The 19,314-nt window shown below is 33.8% G+C and overlaps 2 protein-coding genes and 1 long non-coding RNA gene across 4 annotated transcripts; 1 reads left to right on the top strand and 2 right to left on the bottom strand.

The window, feature by feature from the left end:
• Positions 1–235: 235 nt before the first annotated feature.
• LOC148266112 (uncharacterized) lies at positions 236–2,477 on the top strand. Its single transcript, XR_015819135.1, has 2 exons — positions 236–1,210; positions 2,256–2,477. It is a non-coding gene; the product is annotated as an uncharacterized LOC148266112 (long non-coding RNA).
• Positions 2,478–6,086: 3,609 nt separating this feature from the next.
• On the bottom strand, positions 6,087–14,367 carry LOC110825878 (Single hybrid motif superfamily protein). 2 transcript variants are annotated; one of them, XM_022056407.2, is made up of 9 exons: positions 14,164–14,367; positions 10,837–11,013; positions 9,319–9,398; positions 8,095–8,154; positions 7,739–7,981; positions 7,605–7,667; positions 6,849–6,917; positions 6,677–6,722; positions 6,087–6,586 (listed from the first exon to the last, which is right to left on the bottom strand). In XM_022056407.2, exons 1-9 carry the CDS (start codon positions 14,324–14,326, stop codon positions 6,516–6,518), a joined length of 972 nt encoding a protein of 323 aa, XP_021912099.1. In that variant the 5' UTR covers positions 14,327–14,367; the 3' UTR covers positions 6,087–6,515. The 2 variants fall into 2 exon arrangements, with proteins under 2 accessions (XP_021912099.1, XP_021912098.1); XM_022056406.2 differs by having other exon boundaries at positions 10,831–11,013; positions 14,164–14,366.
• Positions 14,368–16,717: 2,350 nt separating this feature from the next.
• On the bottom strand, positions 16,718–18,176 carry LOC110825873 (Ran BP2/NZF zinc finger-like superfamily protein). The gene is made up of 4 exons (XM_022056398.2): positions 18,022–18,176; positions 17,513–17,901; positions 17,024–17,137; positions 16,718–16,881 (listed from the first exon to the last, which is right to left on the bottom strand). The coding sequence occupies exons 2-3, from the start codon at positions 17,878–17,880 to the stop codon at positions 17,044–17,046; spliced, it is 462 nt and encodes a 153-aa protein (XP_021912090.1). The 5' UTR covers positions 17,881–17,901; positions 18,022–18,176; the 3' UTR covers positions 16,718–16,881; positions 17,024–17,043.
• Between the last annotated feature and the right edge of the window lie 1,138 nt (positions 18,177–19,314).

The raw sequence follows: 19,314 nt of genomic DNA, 5'->3' as shown, positions 1-19,314 counted from the left end.
TTTTTTTAGATAAAATATTTTTTTAAGTAAATATTGTATATATGTATTAATTAAATAATTTATAAATATGAATAATAATTTTTAAATAAAAAAATACATAAAAAATAACTTCAATTTGAACATAAAATTTCTTGTAAAAAAAATAATTTATTTATTATTAAATTAATTAGTGGTATTAATATTGTAGCACCCGGAAAAAAAAAAAAAAAAAAAGGGGGGGGGGGGGGGGGCCACGTCAGCAGGCCCGGTCAGCAGTCCCGGCCAACCGGGGCCTGCCACGTGGCAAGACCGCGTCACTCCGAAAGCAGCCACGTTGGCGATCCGCGTGGGTGCGATCCGACGGCCCAGATCAATCGCGCGATCGGACGGCCCAGATTCAAACGCACGGACGGTCCAGATTCAATAAAAAACGAACGGCCCAGATTAAAACGAAATGAACGGCTGTGATCAAAAGGCAAGGGGTTATAAATAGAACACCCACACCAGACCACAAACCCTAGCCGCCCGCCGCTCGCCGGAGAAGACGAACCAGAGGCCGACCGCCGCCACCCGCCGCCGCACCGGGGAAATTTCTGACCGCCGATCGAGGTAAATTTCATACCCCCGACTCGTTTTTCCCCGCTGATTCCTCCTTTGGCCAAATTGAGGCCGAAATCCCAGCCAAACGGCCGGAATACGCGGCCGAAACCCAGCGGCGCCGCCGCGCCCCCTCTCGGTTTTTGCCTCCGACGAGGTCCTTCCCGGCCTCCGTTCGATGCAATTTTTATATCACCGTGATCACCATTCTTTTCTCTACAGGTTGACCGAAGCCGAATCACCAAAACACGAACCTCGCCGGAGAGCCGCCGTACCCGAGAGCGCCGCCGCCGGTAAGCTCCGCTTTTTTCCGTGATTTTTTGGCCCCCCGAGGGCCCTAGGGTTGTTTTCTGACAAGGACCAATGCGAGTGTGGCCGAATTCGGCCGAAAACGGCCGAAAACAGCCAACCCGAGGCGACTCGCCGCCGCCAGCGGCGGCGCCGTCGCCGGAGCACGGCGGAGCCGCCGTGCCGGAGTTGCGATTTGGGCCGAAAGAGACCCTGGGCCTAATTTGGATTTTTTTGGAACACGTGCAGGTACTGTTAGTGTGTTTCAGTTCCCCGGAAAAAATTCAGGGAAAATTAGGGACGGCCTGCAGGCGCACTGTGAATCGTATTCGGATCCCGAAAACAAGTAAGGACCCCTCACCCTATTTCCTATCACGGTATTAAAGTTCAAAATGATAAAACAGTATTTCTTGAATTAACGAATGTGTAAAATTGCTTAAGGTGGCTAATGGAGCCCGAGTCTAGTGTGATTGGTGATTTACTGTTATTTAGCCTGTTTACAGCTTTAAATGCAAAATGAGGTTTGATGTGTTCATTTTACAGATTTGTGTGCATATACTACGTTTTTATTAATCATGGGTTGAATGACTGAAAAACTGATACTGTATGTTGTCTGTTTGGCATGAATTACTGTTTGCTTGTTTGTATGTAAATTGATGATGCTGACTGAGGAAAAGGAAAATGAAAGATTGTGTAGACTGATAATTGTATTATGGGGGTCAGCCTGACTAGATATCCTGGGAGATGGTGGACGGACCGGGTCCGTAGGGAACCCTACCGGGATTGTGGTCTCACATGCCGGACGGGGTATGGAGATCTTATGGTTTTGGCGCCCATACCGGACGGGGTATGGGGACGGCCCGTTTCACCCTCATACCGGACGGGGTATTGAGGTTTATGGTTTTGGCGCCCATACCGGACGGGGTATGGGGACGGCCCGTTTCACCCTCATACCGGACGGGGTATTGAGGTTCATGGTTTTGGCGCCCATACCGGACGGGGTATGGGGACGGCCCTGGAAACTGATTATGAATGTTAAAGGTTAACGGGTAGCGGAACCCCTATGGACCCCCACGGATACTAGTAGGCTGGTAAATGAGAAAAAGATATGTTGTATAATGATTGAATTACAAGAGGCGTGATAAGTGTTATGTTTTACAGCTTATATTATTCAATGATTATGATAATGTTATTGTTTTTCTTATATTGTTTTCATAAATTCCACAAGGTAAGTGGATGGTAAAGGTTTTCATGTTAATAAACGAGTTTGTTGTAAATTATGCTCCATTGGTCTTTTTGTGTTTTTCTACCCACCTTTACCTCCGTGACGGTGAGATATCGTGATGTTCTTACTGGGCTAGTGTAGCTCACTCATTATTTAACCATTTCAGATCAGGAAGACATGGTTCCCGAGCCCGTTCCGCAGGAGGACGACGAAGGGGATGCCTAGAGACTCTGTAGTCATACTCATAGTTTTATTTTCGAGTTTCTCTCTTAGTTAGTTTAATCTTTTATATTTTAAGTACGTTTTTGGTTTTTCGTGTAAGGGATGTTAACTGAAATTTTGATCTCACTTCCGCATTTGATATATTTAAATACTCATTTCATTTTAATATTTCCGGGGCCGTTACAAATATGTTACTATGTTATCACGAATGCAATGTGTTATTAGGAGTATTCATTAGTGTAACGACTCCGAAATTTTAAAGTAAATAAATAATAAATTAAGTACGAAAGCGAAATAATTAGTTAAAGTTTACATTTTTTAGACAACGACTTAAAGTACTAAATAGTGTTACGAGAATTATCCTTTTGTAGGAAATACAAAAAATTAAAGAAATAAATAGAAAATAAAATAAAATTGGCATCCTACTCGCAGTTCTCTTATGGATCGGGTTCCGGATCCTGATTCTCTTGATCTGAAATAGTTAAATAAAGAATGAGTTACACTATCCCAATAAGAATATCACGCTACCTACTGACACAGAAATGAAGGTTAGTAGAAAAATAAAAAATAACTAATAGAGCACTTAATTAAGTAAATCCATTTATCAATAATAAAATTATTTAACGTCCACTTACCGTAGCGAGATTTACAAAAACAATCTATAAAGACAATAGTATAACACTTATCATGATTTCATATTCAATCGATAACATGCACATATTATAATTCCATGTTCAATTAACCAAAACAACAACTGTCCATTTTCATCAGCCTGCTGGTATCTATGGGGTATACAAGGATGTCCCTACTATGCGTAAACCCTTTTCTTTAACATTCTCAATTAATAGACCATCCCCATACCTTGTCCGATATGGACACCAATTTACTAAACCTTAATACCCTATCCGGTATGAGGGTGAAATAGACCGTCCCCATATCTCGTCTGGTATGAGCGTTAAATTACCAAGTCTTGATACCCGTCCAGTATGAGGCAACATTCACGGTAAGGTTCTCTATGTACCCGATCGGTTCACCATCTCTCAGAATATCCAGTAAGGCTGTCATTTCATCAATTCACTTAATAACACAGTTTCCATTTACCTTTAATCTCCAGTTTCCCAATTCAACCGTAATAACATAAAACAAACAAAATATGCATCAGAGAATGCAATTACATATCAGTTTTCTAATTTAACAGTAGTCACATAAGACATGATACATACATTCAAAACCATAAAATGAATCAATTAGATATTATCATGCACTCATACTGTAAAATAAATTAACAGAAATCAACAGAAAATAATTTCTGGTTCTGACTCCATTAGTAACTCGTAATTAATTATAGATATTTTTTAAATTACACGAAATACCGTATTATAATTAATTTGACTTCAATTCCATAATAGAGAATATAGTGAGTGATGCTTACTTAATTGATGCCCGAAAAGCTAAGCTGTTGACTGCGCCTACTGGCGGTCCCCGGATTTCCCGAATTTTTCTTTGAGGATTAAAACGCACTACAAGTACCTACAAATATTTCAAAAAATCCAAAAATAATATCATGACCCTTTTTTGACCAATTTTGAAATTTCGCACGGCGGCGGTCCGCCTCGGGTTGGCTATTTTCGACCGATTTTGCATTAATCCATGCGAGAAAACACGTTAAGGGGCCTCATTTGGCCGTAAAAAAATTGAAAAATCGAAACTCACCGGCGGTAGGGCTCTCGGTGCGACGGCTCTGCCGGCTCACGTTGCAGCTGGGTATTTTGCTCCAGTCAACCTATAGAGACAGAAACGGTGATCAAAATGGTGAAAAAATTACGCAGAACGAGAATCGGGAAGGGCCTCATCGGAGGCAATTTTTGTAATTTTTCACGGCGGCGTCGTCGGGATTTATCTACGATTTTCGGTCAATCCACTGGTCATTTTGCTCCTATTTGGCCATGTGGATATTTAAAATTGAATTCTGAGCAAAGAAATTATTTTTTACCTCTTTTTGCGGTAGGAAATGGCTCCGGCGCGACGGCGGGTGGCGGTGGCTTCCTTTTCGGCGGCTGGGTATTCTTCTCCGGCGAGGAAAGGGGGTGTCTGGCAGCTAAGGTTAGAGTTTGCTGTGAAAAATGTTATTTATATCCGTCCTTATTTAATACACGCCGTCCATCGCGTTTGATGTGTACCGTCCGATCGCGATTAAATGGGGAGTGAATCTGGACCGTTTATCGCGATTTAATTTAGATCGTCCGATCGCGTTTAAATAAGAAGTAAATCTGGACTGTTGATCACGTTTAAATCTGACCGTCCGATCGTATTTAGGGAGGGAACGCATCCAAGCTATTCGTGCGTGCGGGAACGGATCTGGGCCGTTTGATCGCGGGCACACGGATCGCCCGCATGGCACCGCGTCAAAGTCCATTGCCACGCGTCGCGTTCCGATTCGGGGGGCTGCTGAACAGGCATCCTACGTGGTACAACTTTTCTAAATTGTATTTTGATCTCCAATTTTTGATTTTTCTTTTAAAAATACTATAAAACCCAAATTTGTATCTTGTTTTTTCAAAAATGTTTCCAATTTCATCACCTATCAAATTTTCTTCATTTTTACACTAAAATAAAATTAAAAAATTATAATTATAAATTAATTTAATTTTTATTAAATTAAATTGGGCATTACAATTAGCCTTAAGCCAAATCGAATTGAACCGAATATATTTGTGAATTAGTTTGACTTGATTTGATTAGATAAAATTAGATTAATTTTTTAAAATTATTATATTTAATTTAAAAATATTTGATAAAATCAATAAGAATTAAAATAAAATATTCATAAATTATAATCATTCATAAATTTTATAATTAATTTTATATATAAAACAAATAATAATTTATTAAATATCAATCCCTAATTAATCAATTAGTTAATTAATTTTTGAAATTTTGCATCAGAACCTAAATTTTCAATTCCTTACTTTGAATCGAAGATCAAACCAGACAATACTTGGTGTAATTTGATACAATGCATTATATGGAAGGTACCATGTTTGTGGTGTAGTGAAAGAGAAACTTACATTTACATATTCATTCATTACCCTTCTGCTCAGGCAATATAGTTTTCCTCGCCCTGTGACCTTCTAATGCACAGTGTTCATCATCCATGACTACCGGCATGAATTCAAGATACAGTTTCTAGACATAAACCTTGAAGACGAAATGCTGATATACGATATCATATTTTGATTTTTGCAATTATTATTACAGACTCGTTGTATTATCAGAATCAAATTATTTTTCTTGATGTTACTTTAAACTTGTAGGATTTTTTAGTATTCCTGAGATATTACTTTCGACGAGCTTCTTGTACTGATTCATTGCAGCAGAAGCTGGCAAATTTTTCGTCAAACAGGTAAGGATCTCAACCAACAGGTTATTGAAAAAGTAAGGAGTTAGAATGCACCGTTCATAATATCTCAACGCAAGGTTTTGGTACTGAAAGAGTCGGTTTGTTAAATTTAAAAGTGCCTGCACAGAAATGAACCCTCAACAAACCAGGAGCTACTGGTTGAATATTATGAATCCCGGCAACAAATTCCTGCCCTGATGGATATTCATTGCTAGGTTTAGTGTACATTGTTGCCAGCTTGACTATCAGCCCACTAGAGTAGAGTAATATTCATGTATTGCTCACAACTCAATTACAGAGGAAAAGAATTTACTGCAATTCAGTGCTCTCTCAGAAACATCATTCTAGGTACAAGCGTTTTGTTCCAGTGATCAATGATCAAGAAATCGAGTATTCAATTTGATTGAGCAAGCATAAAGTGCTTAGATTTTTGTTGCTTGGTACAAGAAATCTACTTTTTTAACAGTGGCTTAACTGATCAAAATTACCAGTTACTGCACTAAACTGCTGGAACAAGTTACCGCAGAAATGTAATTGTGAAAATCAAAACTTGGCAAATACCCACAAAATAAAAAGTAGGGATAACAAAACAAAGCATTATGATAATTCCCACCAGCTTCGAATACTTTCCTAAAAACTCATCCCAGAAGAAGCTCTCTACCATTAAAACTGACTTTCCTAAACTTCTTCTATAAAGCTATGCTATTAAAGACGCTAGTATGTACTAGTGAAGGGCGTACATTCTGTCAATACTGCTGCTTCAGGGTACTGCTAGGATGATTGAAGAAGAACAAATCAAATGGTCTATTGAAGCTTCTTTATCCCAGGAAAAGAAGGAAGAATTGCAATAAGAGCATCATTGTATCCTACAGGCTCTGTGGGTCAAACAAAATCCATAGAAGCATGTCATCTGGAGATATCAAGAAAAAGAGTTTTGGAATAGAGAAAATATCTATTAGACTTACCTCCATCTTCTCTTAGTATTTTAACAACCTCCCCAGATATATCAGACTGGAAAGAGAGTGGAGAAGGAAAAATCAGAAAGTGATATTAAAAAAATGTATGCAAAACATGAGGATGGTAAAACCAGGCCTCCTGGCATTTGACTCATATAATATAGCAAGTCAAAATTCAAACCTCAATTGGGATTTCAGCACCCAGCTGTTCAACATAGCATATAACTTGCCCCTCCTTCACTGTTTGCTTCTGTTTGGAAATCAACAAAAATGCTATGAGAAGAGATTCACACTATGCCATGGAGAAGCCATTATCACTTGATGAAAACATTTTCTAATTTTTATTTCCAGTTATACATGTTTATACATGAGATCCATAAAACATACAAGGATGTATATTTGTAGAATAATTAAGTATAAATAAAAATAATTTTTTGAAAAGTAGAAAATAGCTTTTTATTCTTTTCAAACTCCATCTATATTTTCATTCTCATTTCAGTATCATTCCACTCCATGAACACACACTACTATCCATGTTTTAATAAAGAAACACATGTAAGAATCTATACAAGTTTAAGAAATGAAAACTAAAAAATGTTTTCACATACTACATGGAGCCTAAAATATCCCAAAAAAACCAATAACTTACTGGAATAGCTAGTTTAATGAAAATAAATCTACACATCAGTATTTCCTAGAGAGCAAACAGACAAAATGTATATACTTCTGACAAAACAAGTTCCACAAATAATTATAGTTCAATGAATAAGGCAAGCTAAGAATGACAAGCTTCAGATGATATTGCCAAAAATAAAGAGAGAACTTCTTGGTGTATAACCCCTAGTTCACACATGAATACATTCAAATGCTTTGTTTGATTTCTTTCCTAAAAACGTAAAAGGTAACAACATAATCCTTTGCAGACCCTCATGAATACCTCTTTACATGCTGGTGGAGCACGCTTCCCCTTAATAGTTCGAGATCTTCTGAAGAATCCCACCTGCACCATTTTTATGAATTTAGAGGTCTGAGTTAGAGAAGATGAAAGTATTTTAATTCTCAACTTGTCACCTTTGGAGACTGAAGTATCACCAAGCCTTCATCTGCGGCTTTGTCAAGCAACATTGGAAGATTCTGAACTGCCTCTGAAGGAAATGTTGTTTTTGTGATGGCCAAAGAGGGAGCGGAAACCAATTCATTTGAATCTGAAGACTCAATGGTTGAAGTTATAAGGACTGGTACAGAATTTGGTGCAGGTGAAGGTACACTTTTCTCAGTTAAGTTCCTCATTACATATAAGCGAAACCCACCAAGCTAACATAATTAAGAAATAAAGAAATCATTGGCAAGAAATATAAGACATCAAGCACCTTATCTGAAATGAAGTGCAGTTCAATGTACAACAACAGCTTAATTAAACAGATTACCTTCAACTCAAACTCTGCAATTGAAGTTGTATTGCATATTTCTGTTACCAAAGACTCCACCTGCATATGAAATTTGAGTAACATAGATTTTAAACTTCTCAATAATACGCACATCTTATCCCAAAGGTTGAAACGAGACAAAGAGGTTGACTTGCATCTGCCATCATTAGAAGTGTTAGCATTAGCATAAAGTGGAACTAGGTTTCACGATTCACCTAAGCCAACAACAATATCAAACTGCTTAAGTGTTATTATCATCAAAACCATATTGGAAAAGGAAAATAGGATAACAAACTTCCAGAAAATCTTCCGCAGAACGTCTAAGCCTAGTGGTTCAGCAAGGACAGAGTTAGAAGTTTTAACTGTGGGATCGATAAAATATAATAAAGATAGTAAATCAATGGGGTAAGAAATTACTAAAACTATTAATGGGTCAAAATCATCTTTTACCACACTTAATGGGATCAAAATGATTATTTATTATGATTTATAGCGTGAGAATTACAAAAAGATAAAAATCAAAATCATTTCTTTATTGAAGATGTCCTCATATGGTGCATTCTTATTTTTTTTTTTCAAAATTAAGGTCAGTTGACCCCACTTAGAGGAGCCTCCCACAGTTGAGTTGGTATTTTCTCTCCAAATAGAGTTTCATGGTGTGGATCCAGTCCCACCTTAAAATGCAAGATTAGACGCCATTTGGGATCCCGAAATATTTTTAGAAAAATTTGGTGAAGTTCAAGAACACTGTTTTTCCCCTCAGGAAAGAAAGAAAGGCCACTACAGGTTATTCAAGAAACATGATAAGGATTACATAGTGCTAAAAAGCGACTTCAAACTCGGAGTGGAGACATAAATATTAGTTTATCTAATAATAAAGGAAAATATTGAACAAGAGTTTTGCAAATCATCAATTTCAAACATGAAAATAGATCTAGCAAGCTGGAAAAGATAATTATAAAACAACGGACTTTGAGACCTGGTCTAGGATTACTGACTACACAGGGAAAAATGAACACTTCCTTTTCCTTAGTAAATTAAATCATTCATCTGTAGAACACTTGATCTGTTACTGAACAAGAAAAGAAGAACATGCAATAAACCAGCCAAAGTTTGGAGGACTAGGTTGATGCATGCTGAAAAATATATGGCACTGCAAAAATTAATACTGGATAGTAGAGACACATCCAAGATCTACACAGACCATAATAGTTAAGAAATCACCTTATATGAACTTGGAATGAGCGGACTTGTCAAACCAGATGATTTAGTCTCTTCAGCATCATTTACTAACTTAGTGCCAGCTGCAATCGATAAAGCATGTGAATACAAGCCATACAATGATAGAGAAACATAAATCTTACTGCCTAGTCAGTAATGCAAAAGAAGAGACTTCTGAAGAACAAACAATAATGTGTTATAGAAAAATATTGTAGTAAAAGAGAGTCATAAGGGAAAAGGAAGTAATCATTTTCTCCATCCATTAAGTAATTCTAGTTGATTTAAACTCCATGAAGACAAAAGAAGCCGTCCTTGAAGAAACTACAATAAAAACTTTTTTGTAAACAACATTTAATCAAAGCTTGATTATTTCTTAAGAACTAAAATTGGAGATCTCAGATCTTGATAGTCAGGTCAATAACTCAGTATTTATATAATAATCTTATGAATAGTTTACCTAATAACTAAACTAGAATATCCTATTTATAGGCACTAGAATATATAATCAAAGTAAGAATTTTAAAGTCTACACAAGAATTTTACTAATAGGAAAAGAAGTTAATTAATTGAGCTACTTATAATAGAGAATAAGTAAATAGCATTCTAAGAAAATAGGAGTACAAACTCATACTAATAATAAACCTATAGTCAATAATTCCTAAATAAGCTAAATATCTTAATAATACATAAACATTATCAGTAAATGAATATCTTTTATTTATGAAATATGACCTCTTAGGGTCTTCTTATTCTGCATTACCAGGACTTCTCTGCTCATCAAAAACAGATCAAATACTCTCCTTGTTGTAATATTAAGAATATTAAGAAAAAAAATGATGAATGAATGCAATAATTGTTGCTAAAACACTATTTGAACAATTAGCTTAAACTAGCAGAAGATTTTAGAAAACTTAAGAGAATATGTGAACAGTTTAAAAATTGAGTTAAATTTTAGTCCTTTGGGAAATGTAACGCTTGTTCTTGGTAAATCTGACAATAACATCATGAAAGCAGAAACATTTAAAATAAATGTGGCTGCACTATAACAAAATAATAGCATGCATTGGAGGAGGTTCCCCACCTAAATTGTTTCTCTTGTTTCCTTTCAGTCATTTAGATAATAAAATTATTTCAGGAATCATTTCTTTCGCTGCAACCAGCCCATCTTTTATTCCCAGAGAACTATTAGGATTATCTTCTACTTAACAGAAATCACTGATGTTTCAGTAGAATTATAATAACCAAAATCTAATTCTCTAGCTGTATAAGTGAGTCTGATGATTACATTATCACTATAAAATGAATAATATTTTGGGGGCATTCAGAACTATAATTTATCATCTCCAAGCTTTATGGTAACATCTATTAAGGTACAAGCAAAGGTTTTTTTTTTTTTTTTTTTTTCCATATGTGCAGCACCATCAGGAGTCTGGTAAAATGTAATTCATCAACAGATGCATTCACAAAAAGGAAAGACCTATGGATCACAAGAGAAATAAAGAAAAATAAACTTACACTGACCCTCCACACAATGTACAGTGAATGGCTTCATCAATGGTCGTGATATTGTTAAACTAGTGCACTTTGGAGGTCTTTGCCCAATCAATGGTATTACATCATTCCATTTTTGTAGATTAGGAATTCTTATTTGATTAAAATTCAATGTCGGAATTTTAACATTCGAAGCTCCTAAACCACCTGAAATGAAATAAAGAACAGTAACCATCAAATAATCCAAATCAGAGATAGGCATTAATTCATTATGAAGACAAATTCATACCACAACTTTTTAAAATATTCTGCACATGTAAATCATAGGCATTATCTCAAAATTTGCAAGCATAAAATGCACAAGCACGAAATATATTCACATGAGAATGTCTAAAAGAAAAAGCAGTAAAACAATTCAGTTACTTAGTAGTCACATCATAAATCTACTCATAATTCAATAATCACATCATTCTAAGTTCACTTCTCTTTCTTGTTTTCCCACAAGTGATTACTACTGAGAGCTTGTGTAAATTGAATCTCACATGGGATTGCAATAAATTTTATTAAGATGTACTTTACATAAGGACATCACTGTTTCTGCCAACTCAATCACCCTTCATTATCCGTCAAATTTTCAATAAATCAATTGCACAACCATGGACCCATCATCAAAGAGAATGCATAGAAATAAGCATATTCGACTTCAGAAATATGCTCAGCAACAAAACTAAATTAATATCAATCTAGAGCATCAACTATGACTGTATGTCTTACTTTTACACCAGATATTTCTGTACGGTAGGTCTCTCTTTGGCACTGATGTGCCTCACAATTCTAGTGTTTTAATTAAACATTGCGGCATGTAATTATGACATAAATTATCTAATTACTCACTATCACAATAGGACTAGTTGATGAAGCAATCAATTGCCATGATGAAAGAAACTGCTAGAGTTTAAGTCTCTCTTGAGACCCCCAATGGAGCCTATAAATAGATTAATTGTTTCAAAAAATTTATGAGCTTTGATTGAGAGTTAGATTGTAAGACAGAAAATTTTTAACACTACATTGATTTTAGTTTTGGGTGATATTGTTTTGGTTCTTCTAGTCAACTTTCAGCAACATTACTCAAGCAATAATTGCTATGAAATTTTTGCTACAAATATTATGTGCATTTGGTATTAAATTCTAACATTTGGTACTAAATCCTGGTTTTGTCATGCCTTATGCCTGAAACTCTTCATTAGGGTGTTAGCCAATGCTTTACGAAAGCATGCAATTTGTTCCTTAACAGGTTTCACGTAAGCTCTACCCTTATCGCATTTTAGGATTGAATACTAAATGATTTTGCTGTGCAGGATTTGATGAGCATCACACTTATACAATTAGATAATTCCTGGCAATCATAAGCAATCCTCTTGTTGACATACCTGATTGAGTGAAAATGGATGGTTTACCCAAAGTGCCAAGTCCAAATTCATACACTCAAAGGTCAAAAGGATTCGATCATTCCCATGAAAATAATTATCAGCATATGGCTATGGAATACAAGAACTAAATAGAAAGTTACAGAAAAGGAATTATTACAATATCAAGGATGGGCATCTATTGATGCTATGAAGACAATTGTAACTCAGACAATATACATGAATCCAAATCAGAAAATGTTTACTTGTAAGTTAATGTCCATTAATCTGAAATAGTTTTCTTCATAGAATTAATATGAAATTTCCTGGTATCATAATTGCCATATGATAATTTAGAAGATGTGCTTACATGAATTAATGTATTTTTATCTCAATTACAAATTTCTTCATAGCAATAACGTACATGTTCTTGTTATTGTATTTATTCCTACTGATTATTTTTCTGTATATTTCTCTTATTTGATGAAAATTCTTCAAATTGAGAGGATCAACTATTTTTAACTTTGGGATGTATAAATGTGTACTCAACACTTCATGTAGATGAACCAGCCATTGTTATTGAATCAGGTATGGAAGTAAGAGGGTAGCTTATGAGCAGAGGGAGTGATTCAATCGTTTTTAAATGTTATTCTCATTAAGCAGAGATCAGCAGAAGTATTAGGGGTTCAATCCTTTAATATGAAAAGGCTAAAATTTTCACTGAAAGTTACTGAAGAACAAATCTTAAGTTCGGAAGAATCATTGGCCAACACCTTAAAGAAGAAGCTTCAGGCATAAGATATGACAAAACCAGATTCTGACACAAAATGTCAGAATTTAAATCAATAATACAAAAATTGCAGCAAAACTTTTCACTTATGAATACCTCCAAACAACTGTTGCTCAAGAAGTATTGATGTAGCTTCAGTGGAACAGCAAGATCCACCACTTCACTTAAAATTAGAATCAATATTGTGTTTTATCATTGTCTAAGAGTGCCTTGTAACCTACACCTCGACCAAATCTTGTACTCTTCATAAAACATGACAAACCTAGGTTTTAGGATCTACCTATAAACTTAAACTCTACCAATTCCCTCCATCAAAATTACTGATTTTATGTCCATAAGGTTAGACTTTATTCATATCTTCTATCTCGATAATTTATCTGATAGGTGTCTGATGGTTACAGAAGATAATTTAATCAAAATGCAAGGACCACATTGCCCTCTAAAAGGGACATCTTAAAATTTTCGCATCCGATTCAGCACTGAGGCTAACTGAAGTGCATCTTAAACTTACTGAAGTCAACTACCTTTCACCGAACCATTTCATCCATGAAATCAGAAGTACTACCTTTTCCTCCCAGAAAAACTACTGCTTGTTTAAATTGAATGCTTTAGTAAATTACTGTACATATAGTGAAGGAACCCGGTCTTTATATAAAGCAACTCTAGGGTTCATAAGCATCTAAAACAATGGAAGACACTAAAGAAGAGAAAAACATTATACTTTTGGCTACTTCTGGTCATCCATAAAGGCAAAGGTGATCCAGACAGAAAAGAAGAAAGAAAATGGTAAACCAAAACAAGGCAATCCCAAAAAATTATAACAAGTTAATAGTTACAGCTGAATCCGGAAACGTCATATGAAAAAAAAAAGTTGGAATTTATGAAAAACAAATACTGATTCTACTAAAAAACGGTTCAACTTTCCACAAAGTTTGAGCAACCCCAAAACCCAGAAAACCCCTCCCTCCCAAAGACTAGTTTATTTAACAGAACTAAAATTGATCAAGTACCGGTTCCTCTATTTGCAGAGACAATGTAGCAGGCAAACAAATATGCGAAATGAAATGAAACATAAGACCCACGTGTGATCAAACTTGGAAACATAAAAGAAAAACCCATTTGAAATTTTAATTCAACTTAGAGAGGGAAAGAGAGACTCACATGAAGCCATGGAAATCTTGGAGAGTTTGAGCACCAGAGAATGCAGATAAGAAAACCCGAGATGAAAGAAAAAACAGAGAGAACGACAAATTGAGAAGAAGGAAGAAGGAGAGGGAGAGGAAGAGGAGGAAGGGAGAAAGTAGAGTGAGTATGTGAAGGGCATTAAACGTGAGAACAGAAGCAGAACGCACACGTTGTACAATCAATTAGTACATATTGAATATACATTAAATTTATAGCTATTGTACATACATTGATAATGATATTATCAAATTATAATATATTTAATAAAAATAAAATAAAATTTTATAGTTATTAATTTAGAACCCTTGATATACACAAATATCTTAATTTTTTTATTTATTTATGTAAAAAATATTTACTTAAATTTGTGATACTAATAATATATATTTATATAAGATAATATTCAATCATACAATTCTAAAATAAAAATTAATATAGTTATATATTTTTTTTTACCTAAAATTAAGTAATTAAAATTTGATTGCCGTTAATATTTCTCTAGATGAAATATGAGTTACTCGATTACGTTTTTTAGTGATCTATTAAAAAAGAAAAATTAATACAAAATTATCTCAGAACATAAATATCATCCGTCAACACAATAAATTCGGAGTCCAACGAGTTTGCTAAGAAGTATGGATTATGTATTGACTTTGTGTCATCTTCCACAATTAGATATCTAAATCCTCTCATATATATATATATATTAGTTTCAAATCGAATATAAAACTTGAAGTTCTATAATTTCAATAGACATCTTTCTCATTCATACTTTTATTACCTTTTATATGAAGTCTTATAAAAATATGTTATACTTGTCAATCCATCTTTACCAATTAATGTTTTTGAGTTGACTTTACAAAATCTCGAACGTAGAGGAATCGACTCCGCCCATGTCATTCTATTCTTGCCATTTCTCTTCTTTTTACTAAGATTCTTTACATATATTGTCTCAATTTCGAACAATTATTTTGAAATCGGTAAATAAGTTAAACTACTTTTATCTATTTTTTCTTATGAATCCACTAATTCCGACTCTACTAAATTCTTCATAAATTTTTTTTTTTTCTTTTTATCTACGATTAGTAAACTTAAAATGTACTTCTTTTGTATATTGAGAGAGATTTATAATATCTTATTATTTATTTGAAATTTGTTAACTAAAACTATATAATTTTATCTTATAATTTAATAAGAGCAAGAACAAGTTTGTTACCTATTAATATAAAATGTGTGCATATAAATACACAATAAATTAATAAAGGGTATATATATATATATATATATAGTTAGGTAAGAAATAGAGAATGAGTGGAAGTAGGGAAAACCCATGTTGTGGCAGGCTGATGATTAAAGGCAGCAAACTACATAAAAAAGATATGAGCAAAAATTAAAGTTGGTCAAAATTGATGCATGCTTTTTATAACATTCAACTAAAATTTTGTTCATGCTTTTCTTTAAAAGGAGTTCAAAGCCATTAATCCAAATTGTAAAGTAATTATGTATCTATATGTTATATCTATGTACAAAATATACATGGATGTGTAACACAAAGCAAATTAAAAGCTTATATAGCTAGGTTAAAGGTAAGACAAAGAATCTTGCTTAAAGCATTATCACTAATGCTCGAGGATATACATACACATATACATATATACATATACATATATAATGTATAGGCAGGTGCTTTTGCAAATCCTCATTTGTATACATGATATAGAATAAGGTCAATGGAGGGAATCCAATGTGATTGATTTGCCTTAATATATTGTTTATGGCAAAAGAAAGCAAGAGAGACTTATGGGCATACATAGTTATATGTATTTCTCAAATGATTCATTATACATATATATTTTTTTAAGTTATAAGGCTAATTTTGTTAAATATTTATATGTTGAATAATTGGTATTTTTTTTTTTATAAAAAATAAATTCGAGTTAGATTCACGAGTTTTATGTATCTATTTGATAATATTGTATTATAATTTGTGTGTATGTGCATTTATAAATTTTTATTTTAAAAAATTTATAAACAGTTTCATTGAAACAATGGCTGGAACCCTAGTTACAAAAAATTATATATGATATAGACGTGTAGATATTCTTTGATACTAGTTGTTGGTTTAATTAATTCACTAAAAACATAAGATTAATGATTAAGTTGTTGATTAAAACACTAATAATTAATTAATTAATTAAGAGAGAGCTGTGAGGTACCACTAGATCTTTGTGTCAGGCTTTCCCAAAAGTAAAATAGTTATTTGATTTGAACCATGACTGATTATTCCTTTACATGGAACAAACCTGATATTTGTTTCCTTTTCCAGCTTTTCAGATTCCATATATATATATATATATATATATATATATAGACACATATACGAATTACCATTTTCACAGTGAAGCAATAATATTTGAGGTTTTAATTAGAATAAGAAATATAATTATGGTTTACTTATAATTAAACATGGTTAACTAAGAAATAGGAAACTCAGAAGAGGAAATAAAAGAGATGAAGGAGAATGAATGAATGAAACCGAAATAGGAAACTGCTATAATTGATGTTAATTTTATATGGAATTAAATATGCCAAAGTAGATTAACTCCAACCCAACAACAAAACCCTACAATCACCCAAAACTAATCACCAAAAAGTAGCAGCTCTCCTCATTTTCATACTCTCTCTGCAAAACACCTGCACACACATATATATATATATATGTATGTATGTATATATACACACACACATATATATATAAGTACCCATTTCAAGATTAATAAAAAATTATATAATAATTAATGGGTAGTATATAGTTATTGTAATTAAGTATTCGTACCCAAAAAATGGAAGAAGAAATTAGTATGAAGTTCTGGCTAGGCTGAAGTCTCTTGGAGCATTGCATCTGAAGCATTCCATTCTGCTAGCAAAGTTGTGCTCATTGCAACCTGACCTGCATATGTACATATATATATATATATATATTTATTATATATGTGAATGTATACATACACACACATATATACACACAGATATATCAATGAAACAGCAAGTGCATGCAGCAGATGAAGAGATTCTCATAAAAGTATATATCTGACTTTTCCCAAAGCAAAGCAGTCAAACAACAACCCAACTCAGTCCTTTTCAAAACTCTGTGCCCACCATCTAATTCCAATGACCCACAAAATCATTTAACCTTCCCCATCAAATAAGAACGTGTATACATATAATATGTATATGTAATATACGATATAGTCTGATGGGGCTAAACCTAAACTATACCATATAAAATAAAATATTAAAAAATGTAGGGTAAGAGAAAAATGACCTAGTACAGATCCAATCTCCATATTTCCATCCAGAGCGATTAACAGACCCACCAAAAGCTGACCCTCTGGCGCGCGGGATACTCTCACCATCAAACCCTCCGCCGCAATCCTCCTTAAACGCACCGCATTTGAAGCAGCTGGATCGGCTGGCGAAGTTATGAGCGCCGCAGTTCATGGCGGAGCAGTACCAGTCCCCGGGTCGAACATCCGACCCGGTTATGAACCCGAATGATGAACCACCTGACCTCCCACCGTATCCCCCAAACTCACCGGAGCGAGACTCGCCGCACCGCTGGCACGATTCTCGCCTCTGAAAATTCAGATGCTGGCATGACCGACAATTCCAATCTCCTGGCCGACTGTTCATCTTCCTCAAATTTTCTCTACGCTGCATTATTAATGAATTAATTCTTTCAATGTTAGTAACAATTCAGAAAAAAAAAAAAAAAAAACAAACAAACAAACAATTAGATGATGTTTCAGAGAGATTGAAAGGAATAGTACGAACCTGGTGAAGAGATGGAGAAATGAAAGAGATGGAGGTGAAGAATGGATGAGGAAGAAAGTGTTTATATACTGGTTAGAGAATTGGAAAAGGAAAACAAAAAAAAAAAAAGAGGAATATTAATGGAGATCGAGCTGTGAATATCTGCTTTTTCGTGTTCTTCACCCTTGCAAACTTTGATAAATGCAATCACCAAAAAAGAAAAATTGAAATTAAAATTAAAATTTAAAGGAAACAGAAAAGAGATAAAGAGAAAAAAAAAAAATTCATTCCATTTGCTGCGATTCCAAGGACTGGAAATTTTGGAAAGTACAAGACATTCAAACTAATTAATAAACTCATAATATTAGTTTGCTTCTTTTTAATTTGTTTAAGTTAATCTAATTTCATTTATGTCCCCACCACCAAATGTTGTTTGCTCAACTTGAATGCTTAATATACATATATTATATATATATATATATGTTACATATATTTATGTTGTGTTTACTTTAATAAATGAAGATTCCACCAATATAGTTATGAAATAACGAATTCTACGTTTTTTTTATGAAATTCGAACTTATGACAATTTATTTTAAAAGCCAAACATATATAACATGAGAAAGTTGTATACATATTTTTATATAAATTTAATTAAATTTTAGAACGAAGATTTACAATATATATATATATATATATATTATTTAGATTGACATGTGGGTGAACGGTAATGGACGATGAAGAATCAAATTGGGAATATTTTCTATTTGTTTTTGTTTTTACATCACTTTAATAAATAAAGATTCCACCAATATAGTTACGACATAATGAATTCTATATTTTTTATGAAATTTGAAACTCGTAATAATTTATTTCAAAGGCCAAACATATATAACAGGAGAAAAGCTGTACATGTTTTTTTAAATAAAATTAATTTAAATTTTAAAGCAAAGATTTACACTATATATATATATTATTTAGATTGACATGTGGGCGAACGGTAACGGACGATGAAGAATCGAATTGGGAATATTTTCTATTTGTTTTTGTTTTTACATGTAATGAATATTCTGAACATAAAAAACCCTAGGGAGGGCCACATATATTCCAATTATTTTGCTCATGTCTCCTTCAACTATACTTTGAGAATAAGATATTGATAGTCAAAGTGTCAGGTAAAATTCTTGTTGCTTTATAAAATTTTGAATATTCTACTTTCTTCTTGTACTACTCTCAAGCTTCTCTTATATATCTCTATATATTGGCAAGAAAATTCTTTTCATTTAGTAGACTTAAATTAATTATCGCAAAATT

The sequence above is a fragment of the Carica papaya genome, chromosome 5 (genome assembly GCF_054855325.1).
Source record: "Carica papaya isolate Zhongbai chromosome 5, ASM5485532v1, whole genome shotgun sequence".
NCBI classification, from domain to species: Eukaryota; Viridiplantae; Streptophyta; class Magnoliopsida; order Brassicales; family Caricaceae; genus Carica; species Carica papaya.
The sequence above is the reverse complement of the archived record's forward strand: the minus strand, read 5'-3'. Positions and strand labels throughout refer to the sequence as shown.